The sequence below is a fragment of the Hypanus sabinus genome, chromosome 8 (genome assembly GCF_030144855.1).
Source record: "Hypanus sabinus isolate sHypSab1 chromosome 8, sHypSab1.hap1, whole genome shotgun sequence".
NCBI classification, from domain to species: domain Eukaryota; kingdom Metazoa; phylum Chordata; class Chondrichthyes; order Myliobatiformes; family Dasyatidae; genus Hypanus; species Hypanus sabinus.
The window spans coordinates 165517514-165533382 of record NC_082713.1 but is presented as its reverse complement, the minus strand read 5'-3'; the positions used below and the strand labels follow the sequence as shown (position 1 = coordinate 165533382).

General features: G+C 38.3%; 1 protein-coding gene across 4 annotated transcripts in view; it reads right to left on the bottom strand.

Moving 5' to 3' along the window:
• The window catches only part of LOC132398677 (zinc finger C3H1 domain-containing protein), a 65274-nt gene that overhangs the window by 12760 nt on the left and 36645 nt on the right, over nucleotides 1-15869 (bottom strand). For all 4 annotated transcript variants that reach the window (XR_009513769.1, XM_059978433.1, XM_059978434.1 and 1 more), the window contains 7 exons: nucleotides 14783-14914; nucleotides 14201-14322; nucleotides 13925-14026; nucleotides 13248-13364; nucleotides 7430-7616; nucleotides 3315-3501; nucleotides 2374-2565 (listed from right to left, as the gene is read on the bottom strand). Coding sequence is in view for 3 of the 4 variants with exons in the window: in XM_059978433.1 (XP_059834416.1) it covers nucleotides 2374-2565; nucleotides 3315-3501; nucleotides 7430-7616; nucleotides 13248-13364; nucleotides 13925-14026; nucleotides 14201-14322; nucleotides 14783-14914 (1039 nt within the window). In the remaining variant the exon portion in view is untranslated. The remainder of the gene's footprint in view (nucleotides 1-2373; nucleotides 2566-3314; nucleotides 3502-7429; nucleotides 7617-13247; nucleotides 13365-13924; nucleotides 14027-14200; nucleotides 14323-14782; nucleotides 14915-15869) is intronic.

Here is a 15869-nt window from a genome sequence, read left to right as displayed (position 1 = left end):
TTCTAGTATATGGCAAATATTACAGTCAGTCTTCAGACCTGAACATGGAGTGTAGAATGAATTTAAAATGCAGCTCTGTTCAATGGTCTTCCTGGAGCTGCAGATTGGTGCTGATTGCAAACCAGGAAACATCACACTTGATGTTTTAGACCTGACGAAGGGTCTCAGCCCGAAACAGCACTTCTCCCTATAGATGCTGCCTGACCTGCTGCTTTCCACCAACATTTTGTGTGTTGCTTGAACATCACATTTGATGTCTTCATATGCATGAATGCAGCTAGATTGTATTCATGCCAATGCTGATTAAAATTCATTTTAGGTACAGGGGCCCCGGTTTTCAAATGTTCGCTTTACGACAACTCGCTGTTACGAAAGACCTACATTAGTACAGGCAGCCCCCAGGTTACGTACGAGTTCCGTTCCCGAGTCCGTCTTTAAGTTGAATTTGTACGCAAGTCAGAACAAGTACATCCGGTATTATTTAGCGTCAATTAGTCAAACGTTTGTCTTAGTATATATTTTACCTTTCTATGCATATAAAACACTTAAGAAACATATGTATTCCAATAATTAAACCAGTGTTGCTTAGTAATAATTGTAGCTTTCATCCGGGCAGGGCCTTTCACATGCTCCATTATTCTCACTTTATCCTTTAAAATTATTCCAATCGTTGACCGACTGCAGCCTAATGCTTTTCCAATGCCTGATGACGTTTCACCTCTTTCCAAATGCTTTATTATTTCCACTATTTTCAATCGCGATCGCTTCCCATCAACGGAACAAAAACACTGCGGGTGCCGAGTCCTGAGCTCCACCAACTCCCAAGGTCCGCTGGGTCCTAAGGACCACCACACTGAATTCCCCGAGTTCAAAAGTCCACCGCACTGAGACAAGTTAAATGGGACAAGTGGGGGCTGTGCTGGGTTTGGGTACTGTATTTGATACTCCACAATATTCCGTATGGAAATTTAAACTGGAGGTGGCAGTGTTTCTTTTAAATGAGGTCGAGATGCGAGCTCGTCATCAACCCGGCACGGATGGTACAGGAGTCACTGGATTGACATCAACCAGACACGGGAGCGGTCCCTCACTGGATTGAACTCGGGAACCTCTGCTCTCCAGCCCAGCGTTGATCTCACTGCACCACGAGCTGACTGAAACAGGGTGTGGCGGGGTCAGGGTGAATCTTGCTAAGAAAATTTTAAGCCAAATACAAAGTTACACACTCAGAGTGTCAAGGGCAACGACTTAAAATGGCAGACGGCGTCGCAATCCGACTTAAAATGTTGGACAGCGTTCTCCTTTCTTGGTTCCCAAGTATGAATGGTCTGTAAGTCAGATGTTCGTAACTCGGGGACTACCTGTACCTGTTTTCGCTTTTACGGAAAAAAAGACGCCTGCTTTATAAGTGTGTTTACCCCGAGAAAGACTACAATGACCGTGAAGCCTTGTGCGGGCAGTTGTTTGCGCATGTGCGTACGTGCCTAGGTGTGTATGTGCCTATTTTTTTTCCTCCAAATCGATTTTGGCTTGCTGTCTTCCCGAGTTTGATAAGTGAAACTACACCGTACATACAATATTTCTACTTTATATAGGGTGTATATTTTATCATATCATTCCTGCTTTTATTATATGTTATTTGGTAGGTTACTTTTTGGGTCTGGGAACACTCAATTTTTTTCCCATATCAATTAATGGTAATTGCTTCTTCGATTTCTAACATTTCGGCTTACAAACAGTTTCATAGGAACGCTCTAGCTTCGAATAGCAGGGGAAACCTGTATCTGGAGTATGGGTGTGAAGGAAGTGGTATGTGAAAACAATAATTCTAAAGGAAGCACTGTAGATACATTATAACTACAGAATTGACCTGTTACCTTTGATGTTTAGCAAATAAAAATGTCATGTAATACTGGGTCGGACAGGCCCCTTCTTCCAAGAGTGTCTCAAGTATGATGCCCAATGCTCATTTTGCTGAATAAAGGCTTTTATATCCACTAGTTTCAATGTCTCTCCAGTGTCTTTGTTCAGTCACAACACTGCAAATGAAGACTAAATAAGAGCTGGTGATGTACTAGTTAGTGATGCACAAAGCAAGAGAAACTACTGAGTGCTCATTAAGCTCTAAAGAGGAATCACTGACTTGAAACATCAATGATATTTCTTGGTTCTAAGGTGCTTCCCAACCCACTGAGTTGCCTCCATTATTTTCCTACATCTGCTACATTGGTATAACAGTTTTGTATTTCATGCTCCAAATAAAGACACGAGTTTCAGTAACACACTTTAAAAATAAAATTCTCAACTTGCCCTATCACTTTCAAAAGATCAGCTGCAGGATCAAGACCACCAATTCAGAAAAGAAAGGCATACCTGAAAAATGGCTAGTGCATTCTGTTGTCTCCCTGTAAAGAGACTTAAGTGTACCCAAAACAGCAGAGCCTGAAGCAGTTGAAAGGACAAAACTTCTGATTTTTCTGATCCTTCAATGGTTTCCATTAGAAACTGCACAAGTCGACTGCAAACATAGTCTTTTCCTTCAAATGAGTTCTCGAGCATTAAATACTGCAAGCAGAGAGAAAATAAAAAAAAAACTTAAGTTTCCAAATTCAGTTAATTGCCTGTTATACCACTGACACTTAGGGCAGCAATGAAAGCCCTTGATCTCTGTTTTCACTATTGTCATGAAAGTCCCAGGTGGAGACTGAGGAATACCATCGCATGCAGAAGTAGAAGGATTCTTCATTGCTGTTTCTGTAACAATTTTGTTTTACCAGTCAGGGGTGTTAGCCCTGAGCTGATCCACTGAACCTGGAGGACCAGTGGACCACTTTTAGTCTGGCCTCTACCCTTTGACCCTTTTGGCATGGGTGACCCTACAAAGAGCTAAAGCACAAAGCCCTGACTCCAGCCAACATAGCATTCTGGGTCAAGGTTGTGGTTCTCTGGGAGGTAAGGCTCCAAAGGAAGAGCATCAAGTGCTTCTTGCCTTAGAAACCTTGTAAATCACAAACTGGGTAACTTTCAAGCACACGGTAATAAAATTAGTTTTAAAAACTTTGTTTGATCACTATACACAGTAACAATATTCCTAATATACCAAGAATAATTAATGAACACCAATATAATCCGATGCAAGTTTAACTTATCGTCTAATAACTAAGTACTTTGTTGGAGTTACAAAACATACTCAGCCTTGGGAATCAGAATTTGAACCCAAACACGCTAATAAACCTGGCCATCTCCTTTCCAATCCATTCCCAAGAAACCCTTTTACAGTATATGTGGACAATTTCCAGTGATTCAATACTTACTGTCCACCAGACATCATGAGTCGAAGCATACTGCACTGCCGTTTCACACATTTCTTGAACCTCTTCCTTTGTGCCTCGCTTTGAGAACAAGTTGAGATAATGGCACCATATTTCAGGATTTGCTCTGTTAATTTCAAGAGCCCGAGCCAAAGCATTCAATGCAGCATCTAAACATTCTGCAGGCGTCCTAGTAAAGAGACAAATAAAGAAAAGCATCTAATATTAAAGTCTCATTCAGAAACTGTATCAAGTACAATAGAGCAGCTTCAGTCCCTGTAATTAACATATGCTGATTTGGGTCAACCAACATAGCAGTTAGGAAAAGGACATTTTCTTAGAAAGTAATGTTGAATTTTAGTTCATTATGTCGGTGAGGGAAGAGGAAGATTTTGATTTTGCACTGTGCACTAACCCAACCCGCCACACCGAACCACTACTTATTTCCTTTCAGCCACCTCATGTAAACACACTCCTGGGCCTACCATCACTTTATAGACATACAATCAATTTACATAGATAATAAATCTACGTGAGCTATTTTATGTATTTCTATTTATTGTTTTTTTATTATTGTTTATTGCAATATTATTATTTTTGTGCTGCATCAGATCCAGTACAATTATTTCACTCTCCTTTACACTTGTTTGAAATGTCATTAAACAATCTTGAAAGCTAATATTAACTTTTATAATAAGTACATTAGTGCCACCTACTGACAAAATAGCATTCCACGTGTAATTGAAAATGAAAGAAAACTACAAAAAATTACAAAAGTTTGCACTGAGCAGATTTTAATTCAGTTTTAGATTTAAGTAAAAAAAAGGGCAACCGAAGACCTTGGGTATTTCCCCAAGAGCTTCCACTATGCAAAACTCAATTAAGGGTCATACATTTACATCATACCAAATCCATAAACAATATTAGATGGCATTTCTGACAATTTTCATTAGTGCAAGTTGTATATTATCTTTATCACAATCTCTTCAGTTTTAAAGAGCCAGCAACTCACACTTGAAAAAGTGAGATACTTTAATGAGACAAAAATTGCTTATCAAAGGCTAATTTATACTTGTGTCAAATGAACGTCGTAGGTATGGCGTAGCCGCGTAACCTACGCTGTACCCTACGCCATAGCCTGGCATGCACCTCTCCAAAAATGTAACTGTGCATCACAGCAACGCAGACTGCAACAACTGTAATTGGTCCACTTGGTAGCATCGCATTTCTTCCTGTCTATAGGCATACTGTGCATACACTGATATGAAATAAATGGTTGGAGACAATGAACCAAATCATCAAACTGCCGACATCCGAAAATATTTGAAATGCATTTCCTCATCCATGTCTCTCAGTGGCCAGACAGGCACAGAAAAATTCACCCTCCCTCTGCCTCAATTCATTCAACCGTCATACATACCATCTCCTCCGACGTCTTCTCTTTTCTGGTTGCAGTAATTTCAATAAAAGTCCCTTGTTCAACATTTATTAGCTCCAACCCCAACATGATGCGCTCAGTCGCCATTGTTTGAAGTACACGAAGAAACTCTACACAGTGGCATAGAAACCCCAACTGCCAACTAGCGTTTTGGGGGTGAATTGCAGAGCAATGTATACACACCAACACAAAGGTATAAATGCTCACAATGGCGCAGGCCACTTACGAAGGCTTCGGCATAGGCTACTATGCAGAAGTAAAAATCAGCCTTAAGGAAGGGCATGTGTTTGGTTGCATCTGCAACATGTGACTGGCTGCACAAATCATGCACATCTTGGACGAAGGCTGAAGCTCTTGCAGTGCCTTATTATGACTCCCTATACTAGTCTCAGTTGTTGGGACATTCTCCCAACTCTCTAAACCAGGGATTCCCAACCTGGGGTCCATAGACCCCACCCCCCAGTTAATGGTAGGGGTCCATAGGATAAAATAAGGTTGGGAACCAATTCTCTAGACAGTATAGACTTGACAAGGGTTCCTCCTGGGGTATAACCACTGTTTCTAGCAAATCAATGACAAATAGCTTGATTTCTGAAGCTAAGTAAGATGCTACCTTCTGCTGCTGAATAAAACGAAAGGTCATTGGTAAATTTACAAGTTAGGTAAATCTAAAAGGCACTAAGAATCTATACATTAACCCAAATTGAAAAGAAAAAAAATACTGTTTGGATTGTTAAAAAAAGCACAAGGGTGTAACATTAGAAGATGGGGTCAGATGTAGATTGGAGAGAAAAGGATGGATTAGCAGCCTCAAGAGATTAAAAGCATAGAAACAAAAAATACAGCTGGAAAGGTCTCAAGATATTTTTATTTTAACTCTGCATATTTTTAAACTGGTGACTGCAAAAGTATACCAAACAGTAAACTGTTCAAGATCCTATCATAAACTTCAAAAGACTACAATTAACAATGATTAATTTTGCTTTAAAGGTGACATTAACTAATTTAAGTCAGGTAAGACCAAATAGATTTTCATTTTAATTTTGCTGTTTTTGGTTCCTGAAGTGGCTTATGCAAGCTTCATTGCTCCAGGACTTCCTGCTTTCACAGACTTCTAGATTTAAACCCACCCAGCTTAAAAAAAACAAAATCCAAAACAGAAAATCTTTGTGCAATAAGTTACAACTGATCACTTCAGTTTCTGTGCTTATGCAGCTGAGTAGCTTTAATACAGACTGAAAAGAACTCCAAGTAAATATATAATCCAACAAGTCAAACCCAATTTGCAAATGAAATCCAATTTTTGTAAAAGGATTTACATTTAATTGTCACTTACAAAGTTTTGCACAAAAGAGAATATTTCTACAGACATGCCTATTTTGATGACCAGCAAAACTTAATGCAGTGTAGAGTTTAGTAAATTTGCTGAGACCCAGTGTTTATTTGGCACAAACTGCAAGTGAAGAATATTAAATCAATGCAGGTTTTCAGAATTTGATTAGCACCAAGTTTATTCAGGATAATCTCCCAATTCAGAAGCTGATTTGTTAGCTATTTGATAAAGATGTCTCTGATAGCACTAACATGATTTGTTTTCTATGCAAAGATGCTAGCTGACTTGCTGAACATTTCCAGCATTTTCTCCATTCACAAACCTGGGTAACCCAAGGCTACTGATGTGCAGGAGAAATAGCAGACAACATGCAATGATACAATAATGACCAAGTTATCAGCCTTTAGGTGTTGCCTGAGGGGGAAAAAACTGCCTAGAAAATGCTTAGCGTCTAAAAAGATTTTTATATCTCCCTGAGTACGAGCAAATTGCAGTTTGAGTCGGTGGTGAGGAAGCATTCATTTCGAGAGGACTAGAATATAAAAGCAAGAATATAATGTTGAGGCTTTATAAAGCATTGGCGAGGCCTCACGGAGTATTATGAGTAAGTTTGGGCTCCTTATTTTAAGAAAGGATGTGCTGACATTGGAGAGGGTTCAAAAATGATTCCAGGTTTGAAAGGTTCATCATATGTGGAGCGTTTGATGGCTTCAGGCTCTACTCACTAGAATTTAGAAAAATGAGGGGTGACTTTATTGAAACCTCGCAAATATTGAAAGGATGTGAAGAAGATGTCTCCTCTGGCGGGGGAAGTCTAAGACAAGAGGACACAGCCTTGGAATAGAGGGGCATCATTTTAGAACAGAGAAGAGAAGGAATTTCTTCAGCCAGGGAGTAGTGAATAGGTGGAATTTGTTGCCACAGGTTGCTGTGGAGACCAAGTCACTGGATATATTTAAGGCAGAGGTTGATAGGCTCTTATTAGTCAGGGCATGAAGGGATCTGTGGAGAAGGCAGGAAACTAGGTCTGAAGGGGAAATGGATCATCCATGATGAATTGGCAGAACAGTCTCAATAGGCCAAATGGCATAATTCTGCTCCTATATCTCAAGGTCAAATGGAATCACAATTTAACAGCTTATTCAAAATCAGAAACATCTGACAATGTGCAATCACCTTAGCACTGCAATTGAGTTTTCAGCAGAAGTCAATCTCAGATGTTGAACCTAATGACTCAGGGGTGGGGGAGCTACCAACTTGCCACTGTTGACATGGAAGGAAACTGAGCGAGATAATTAGTCTCATTCTTCACTGCACAGCAGTTAAGATGAGAAAACGCATACATACCCTTCCCTTTGATTCAGATATTTGTATGTGAGTTTAATCCAAAGCTGTACATCTTGGGGATTTTCCATCACACTTGTTTCCAGGTTTGCAATGTCATCAGTCTCTGCTGTAAAATATCGGACATCATCTGGAGTAATAACTGTATCTAAAGCTTCAGTTCCAGACCAGGAAGGTTCCATACACTTAGCTGAAAATACAAAATTGTTTTTTTTTTTAAAAATCCCCATCCACATTAAACAGTGATTTAAACTACAGTAACTTAACATTCAGAAAATATGAGGTCCCTGTTGGTCAGAGTCTACCATGGATCTTGTGTCCTAGTTGTCTAGATACGCAAGCCTAGGAAGTACAATATGGAGAGCAAGCTGATGCCCATGTAGTAAGCTCCTCCTCTTCATTCATCTGAGGAACCCAATGAAAAGGCAGAGGCCAATATAGTTTGGTACCAGCAGTTGCAAGAGTTGCCAGTCAGTGATGAACTCAAAAATCCCTTTTGAAAATGGTTGATTTGTGATATTAGTACATCCCTTCAGAAGTCTCACTTAATCCAACAGATACAATGCAACCTTTTAAATGCTAGTTGTCAAATTCCAGCCCAACCCAATACCAAACTCAGAAAGCTACCCACAGTGCTGTAAATATACTTCACGGTGGTGCACAAACCACAACCATGGCATCTGAATCTACAAACGTAATGTCAAGATACCAGATGAGTTTGGTTGAAATACAAAATATTGTGCTTTTCCATACTGCTGCTGGAGGCCTGAGATATTGCACATTGATAGACAGCTGACAGAGTGTCAGGGGCAGCAATGACGCCCAAAATTAAACCAAATTGCAAGAAGTTTAGAGGAAATTGCTTGTCAAATCTGGTGAAAATCCAAAAGAGAAGAAATTGAGGTGACCACATCTTAAGAAATATTACCATTCCCAGCATAGCTTTCTTTGCTAAGTGTTTTACATGAGGTTTACAGCTGGAAATAATTACATAAATTTTCTGCAGTTTTTAAATTCAGCAGGATGAAAAATAAAAGAACAACTTGGGCTCCACAGTCAAAAGAGGTAAGGATCTCAGAGCATTTAGGTTACCAGATAATTTTCCCTTTGTACACTGAGATTACTAGACTTGGACTGTAGTTCTTTGACCACGTGCCTCAATAATATCAATTTTCTATTAGTAGAAATCACACACTTCTAGGTTGCATGACTGAGAACAAAGGTTAGCTGATTATCAGTCATTAGTCTTTCATACAGAATTTGAGCATCAACACCTTCCACAATATTCAGTATAAACCGGTTCGGTTCATTAAAAAAAATGTTCACTGAATTACTGGTGGTGGCTGGGGAGCTGCTTGGCCTCGGTCATAGCAAGATCTAAGCCTCAAGCTGTGCATCGCCTGTTTACAGTTGCCCAGAAGAGAGGCGGAGTCAGCATGCTCCACTGGAGGTGGTGTGGCACAGTATCCAAGCTGAATTCAGTAATAATGAGTTTTTTTTAAATTGCAGTAAATTTCAGTATCTAAACATTGATTCATTCATTACTCTGCAGTGCAAGTCAAGTATTCAGAGTGTAAGCAGATGTGTGTTCTGAATTGATAATCTGGACTATGGTCAGATACAAAACCAGGTTCAAGTTCCGGCTCTCTTTAAACTCACCAGCTTCACTTAAAGTATACTATTGTGCAACATATTAAAAAAGTGAATTAAGTGTTGAATAAAACTTAAAAGTTCAGAAAATCTGCTCGTCCAGCATTACCAAAGTCCCTAAGCTGCCAGACTATTAGTGTTATTATATAACAGTAGGTGAATTGACTGGACAATACTCATGCCTTTGGATACAGGACCTATTGTCAAGTGAGCCAATATGAATGCTGAGTGCTCCCAACATATTTTTCCAGTATAATTAAAACAACAGCAACTACTTGATAATGTGAGTAACGGGCGACACAGCAGTGTAGTGGTTAGCTCGGTGCTGAGTTCAATCCCAGCATCCTCTGCAAAGAGTCTCTGTACATCCTCTCTGTAATGCATGAGTTTTCTCCAGGTCCTCCGTTTTCTTCTCAGTCTAAAGATGTTAATCAGTCATTATAAACTGTGCTGTGATTAGGTTAGGGTCAAGTGGGGTTGGTCTGGCTTTAAGGGTCAGGAGGGCCTATTTGAATTGAATTGACTTTATTTCTTACATCCTTCACATACATGAGTAAAAATCTTTGTCACATCTCTGTTTAATTGTGCAATTTATAGTAATTTCTAATAAATAGTATGTACAACAGGACAGTCAATATAGCATAGAATACAACTGTATCAGTGTGAATTAATCAGTCTGATGGTCTGGTAGATGTTGTCCCGGACGCCTGTTGGTCCTGGCTTTTATGTTGTAGTACTGTTTCCCAGATGGTAGCAGATGGAACAGTTTGTGGTTGGGGCGAGTCAGATCCCAAATGATCCTTTGGTCCCTTTTTTATGCACCTGTCGCAGTAAATGTTCTGAATAGTGGTAAGTTCACATCCACAGATGAGCTGGGCTGTCTGCACCACTCTCTGCTGAGTCCTGTCATTGAGAGAAGTACAGTTCCCATACCAGGCAGTGATGCAGCCAGTCAGGATGCTCTCAATTGTGCCCCTGTAGAAAGTCCTTAGGATCTGGGGACTCATACCAAACTTCTTCAACTGTATGAGGTGAACTTGGCACTGTTGTGCTTTGTTCACCACACAACCAGTATGTACAGGCCACGTGAGATCCTCAGTGATGTGGATACCGAGAAAGTTAAAGCTGTACACCCTCTCAACACAGATCCATTGATGTCACTAGGGGTTAGCCTGTCTCCATTCCTCCTGTAGTTCACAACCAGCTCCTTTGTTTTTGTGACACTGAGGGAGAGGTTGTCTTCTTGACTCCACTGTGTCAGGGTGATTACTTCTTCTCTGCAGGCTGTCTCATTACTATTTGAGATAAAGCCAATCAATGCAGTATAGTCAGCAAATTTAATTAGCAGACTGGTGCTGTGGGTGGCGACACAGTCATGGGTATACAGAGAGTAAAGGAGGGGGCTTAGGACACAGCCCAAAGGGAGGAGCCCACCCTTACCACCTGCCAGCACTGTATCACTAAATAAAATAAAAAATAAAAACCAGACAAATCTAATCTGGTGAATTACCACCTGGTCTACTGTCAATCAGAAAAGTCATGACACAGGTCACTGTCAGTGCTATGAAGTGTCACATACTCCAGTATGCTGGTTGGGTTACTCAAGGACCATTCATCTCCATACCTCATCACATTCCTGGTGCAAACACGAACCAAAAAGATGAATTAGAGATTTTTTTGGGAAGGTGGGGGAGAGAGAGAGAGAGAGAGAGATGTAATTAATTAGCACAATGCTTTATAGTACAGGTGACCCAGGCTCTAGTCCCATCACTGACTATAAGGTGCTTGTAAGCTCTCCCTGTGACTGTATGGGTTTCCTCCACGTGCTCTGGTTTCCTCACAGTTAGTTGGTCATTGTAAACTGTCCTCTGATTAGGCTAGGGTTAAATCAGGAGATTGCTGGGCAACTTGGCTCAGAGGGCTGGAAGGGCCTGTTATGAGCTATATCTTAAGCAAAAAAAAATAAAAAGATAAGAGGACTGTGTCGCCTTTATGGCATTTGTTTAGTTTATAATATCTTCGCTTTAGTAATTCGTTTGTTATAATTTTCTAGTTAAAGTTAAGATTGTTTAAAGTAAATTAGTTGTCTGTGATATATCGCGGCATGCGATGACGTCACACCCGGTTTCGCCGCGTCTTGTGGGAAAATACCGGTTTGGAGAAACGGGAAGGAGGGGGCTCACATGTGCAGGATCAGCGCAAGAAAAGTTTTCTTTCTACGCACTAGAAACATTAGTGAAGCAACGCCATAAATTCATGAGATAATCGATACGTTGAATTAAAATGTTAACGCTGATTCTGTTAAAAGTAATGATGGTTGATAAAGTTTATGTTTTTATTTAAAGAGTTGCGGATAGTTTATGTTGAAGTGTATTTAAAGCAATCAATGGCGTAGGTAGATTCTGACTGTATGTTGCACTTTAATGTAGTGTAGTTGTAGTTTTACTTTTGCAAGTATTTACGATGTAAATGTGATATCAAGAAGGAAACAAATACTGTATATATTTTGTATTGTTTTATCAACAGTTTTCACCATACGTTAATGTGGAAGAGTGAACAGTAAACAGTTAATCTTACTGCGATGCTGTCTTCATTAACTACAGTTTACCTCAGTGTTTAGTTCAGAGTTCTTTTACACCTGTGCGAGAAAACAAGGACTATTAAGGAAGCTAAGGATGACGGCTGTCACACCACTGGAAAACTTTAGTATAGCATTAAGGCATTCTGATAAAATGAAGCCAGTAGGCAAAAAGGTAAAGAACTCCAATAAGTGGAGTCACACCTCACACAATGGAAGGAGGCAGCAGCAGATAATCCAGCCACAGGACATCACTGCTGAAGCTCCTGAGCACTAAGTCCCAGGCATGATCACCTTTGGCTACTGCAAAAACTTCCCTTCTAGCACATGGTTAGAAGTGCAATGTTCACTCATGTTTAATTCCATTTGCAACTCCTCAAAATACATTCCATGCTGATGTAGACAACATTTACCATAAACTGAAAAGTGGGAAGCAATGTTTATGTCACAACAATACTAGGAAATGCATATTTCTGAGTCTAACCCCTAGACCAAACATTCAGTGACATCACCAGCAAGTCCCCAACCACCATCATCCTGGGTTCATCACCAACACAAATACTGCAACTACGAGAACTGTATTGCTTGCACAGAATAACAATGCCTAGACAGCACAAATCAGCAATGAGACACAGAGTGAAAATGCTTTGATAATGGGAGAGGTCAGAGGAGAATAGTCAGACTGGTTCAAGCTGACAGGATGGTGACAGTAAATCAAATAAGCACTTGTTACAAGTGGAGTACAGAAGAGCATCTCTGAATGCACATATTGAACCTTGAAGTAGATGGGCTACAGCGCACTAATAAAAATATACACTCAGTGGCCACTGTATCTGCTGAGCAACTTCCATTTTAAACAGGGATCACTGTTAAATAGTTGGAAAATGTAATACAATGCAAATTTCTGTCCAGAATTAATTTAGCATAGTTTATAATATTTCTATTTGCTTACTATACAAACGATATCATGTACTGTACCATATTAGAACAGTCACTGCATTGCAACTATGATTAGATTTCAAAAGTCCTTTTCTATTGGTTATAAACTGCTTTGGAATGCCCTAGGAGATTCTGAAAAGCTCCACTTAAACTTGGGATCCTGCTTTTTTTTTTACTTCAATCGCTTCGCTCTATTAAAGAATGCATCCATTCAGCAAATCCTATTATAAGCTCAACATTTCCATATAGAATTTCAAGAGTTAAAGCCAGGTGTGTTAGACAACATCTGAATCATTGCTAGGAAAATACCACTGGCCTTTGAAGGATAAATTTATTGATGCTTATTTTTTTTTTAGAGCACAAGATAGGAAAGAAAGATTCCACTTAAACAATAGAAACTGTATAATTCACTTATCATAATAATCTACTATCAAAGGTTGAATAGAAGACCACACTGCTAAAATCACACTATGAATGAAACACTGAACAGATGAGCCATTTCGTTTATCCAGTGCTTTATCAATGACCCACTATTACAGTAGTTAAAAGAACAGATGGCCATGTATTCAGACCAGATAATGATCACATTTTCCAAGTATTGCCAAAACAAAATAAATGGGTTTACTTCTAAAACTCATTCTAATCTTATCATACCATATCGTACTGGTCCAGAATTTTGTTCATCATCACTGTTGCTGCTTTCAGAAACTTGTTTTCTCAGAAGTTTGGGCTTCCATTTCCTTCTCTCTTTGAACGTCGTGTAAGGTGGTGCTGAAAAACAACACAAATGTACAAGTTTTCAGAACTTGAAATGAAAATCCTTTTATCAGCTGGCCGTTTACACCTTAGATTTGAAATAGCAACATATCCACTAAGGTATCAACATCAAACTTATCAAATTTAGTGAATGAAACTATACCAGTGCTTTGATCTGCAAAGGATATTTCATCATAATACACTTCTAAACTATGTTTAAGCTGAATTCACATTCTCGCTATAAGATTTGACTTTGGATTACTACCAATTTGACAATTATCGATGTGTTCTTACTCCAAGTGTGGAAACATTCTTTTTACATCACCCAACTCCCTACTTCTCTTCAGAAGGTATTAACTTCTGTTATGATACTTTCAAGTTAATTCTTCGTGATGAGCCAATATCTTTAATAACAAGCACATTGCCATAAATTGAACTCAATTCTTAATTTAAAGATAGAGGTCCATGGAATAAATATTTCATTATTACATCAGAGACCACAAGTTGTGAATCAGAGCGTGGCAAGTTTGTTCTGTTGGCTACAAATAATAACTTAAAGGACAATAGTTACTTACTGTGACCAGTACTTTCATTCACTTTGCTAACAAGTAAAACAGCCATCTCATCTGTGGTCATACGATCCTTGTTTTTACCAAACTGTTTATCCACATAATTTTCTGTACATTGAAAAGAGAAATTCTATATTTCAACATTTTTGCTTCAGGTACATTTTCACTCAAACACATATAATCTTAAGAGCTATAAATTATTTTTAATCAGTTTGTAATAATGCATTATCAATAAATTAAAGTTGTACAGAAATGTCTAAACAGTACATGATACATAGTTACCAGCTGCAACTCTGATTTCTTCATCTGTACTAAAATCTGAACATTTAATCAGAGATAAATTGTAGGAGAGAAGATCTTGAAACAGCTGGGATTGATTTAAAATGCAGTCTCTCATGTGCTGCCTAGACAAAAGAAAAAATATACGTGGCTTTAATAGATAAAATTTCCCCTTTCTACACTGCTAAACATTACAGCAAAATATGAACCAAATTATCTCTGCATTTATTACCCATTTCATATTTTAATTGCTTTTGCATCTGAATCCAAATCCCTCCAATCTTGAACATGACAATATGGAAATAAATTCCCTTTTCCTACTATTGGAAATGGGAATTTATAAAATTCCCATATTGGTACTTTAAGGTTCCCAACAAATACAATCAAGTAATTAATTCTAAAGACAGGAATCAGATTTATTAGCAGTTTCATATGTTTAAATAGTATTAATATAAGGGGGAGATTCCACCATAATAAAAGTGAGTGCTTTATTACTCTTTCACCATCAAGTGTTATCTTGTGAAGTCAATGCAATAATCAATTATTAAACAATATTCATAGCAATACTAAATACAGTATACATACCATTGGCAATCATCATCATTACATGTACCAGTTAAATCAAATCGACAGAAACATTGCTTGGGATCAATCAAGTTGCTATAGGAAACAGAACTAATCAGAAGTTTCTCTTTGTTACGAAAGTAAGGACTGAACCTGCAGAAAAAGATTGCAAATGCATAGTGGGTAAATGATAGTGAACTGACAGAAAAACTCTACATTTGAATCTTGAAGCAATTTAACAATTATAATTCTTCAATTACAGTATTCTATTGCCAATTTCAAACCTGCACATTTACAAACAAGCAAGTATTCTGAAATATCCATGCTACAGTGAAATAAGACAAATTCTATGCATTCAATTAAGACACAGTTCCGAAACAACCAGATCTGTATTTGGTGTCTGCACATCAACTGGAACAATGCAACCAAATGCTCAAGCATAAATGCACAATTTTCAGAATGTGAGCCTGCAAGCAAAATGTTTGAGAAAAAATTCCTTGTTTTAATAACCATTAGAATAATTTCCTGCAATTTAGATTTGATTGATGCACAAATGATCTGTGCGTTATCATTATTTTTGAAAAACAAAAACATTCAACTCTTTCTACATGAAATTGTTTAGATCGCTGTTATACCAAAACTCAGAGCTAAGATTCTACTGTTTATCACTAAGAAATGCCAGTCTGGATTAATAAAACTATGAAAATATGCCACAGCTCCCAAATGGCAAAATGGAGTAATTTCATTAAAATGATTTATTTTAATGCTATTAATACTTGTTCTGCTCACATTTTGCTCTAAAATGACAACCCAAGTGAAAAGGCATCAACTTAACATTGCTTATTCCAAGATTCCACACAATTATGTGAAACCATTAAGTGCTTTCTAAAGCACAAAATTCACTGAATTGTTTTCATTCAACATGTTTAGTCAAATTGAGATCTTGTATGCAGTTAAAAAGTCAATCTGATCAGTATGCTTTTCAAAAATGCAGATTGAAGTACTTTACGGTCCATAAACACAACTTCAGATTAAAAGCTATTACTATATTAAGCTAAAATGGTATGTCACTACAACAACCAGTGATGCTCCATTTTACCATGAAGAG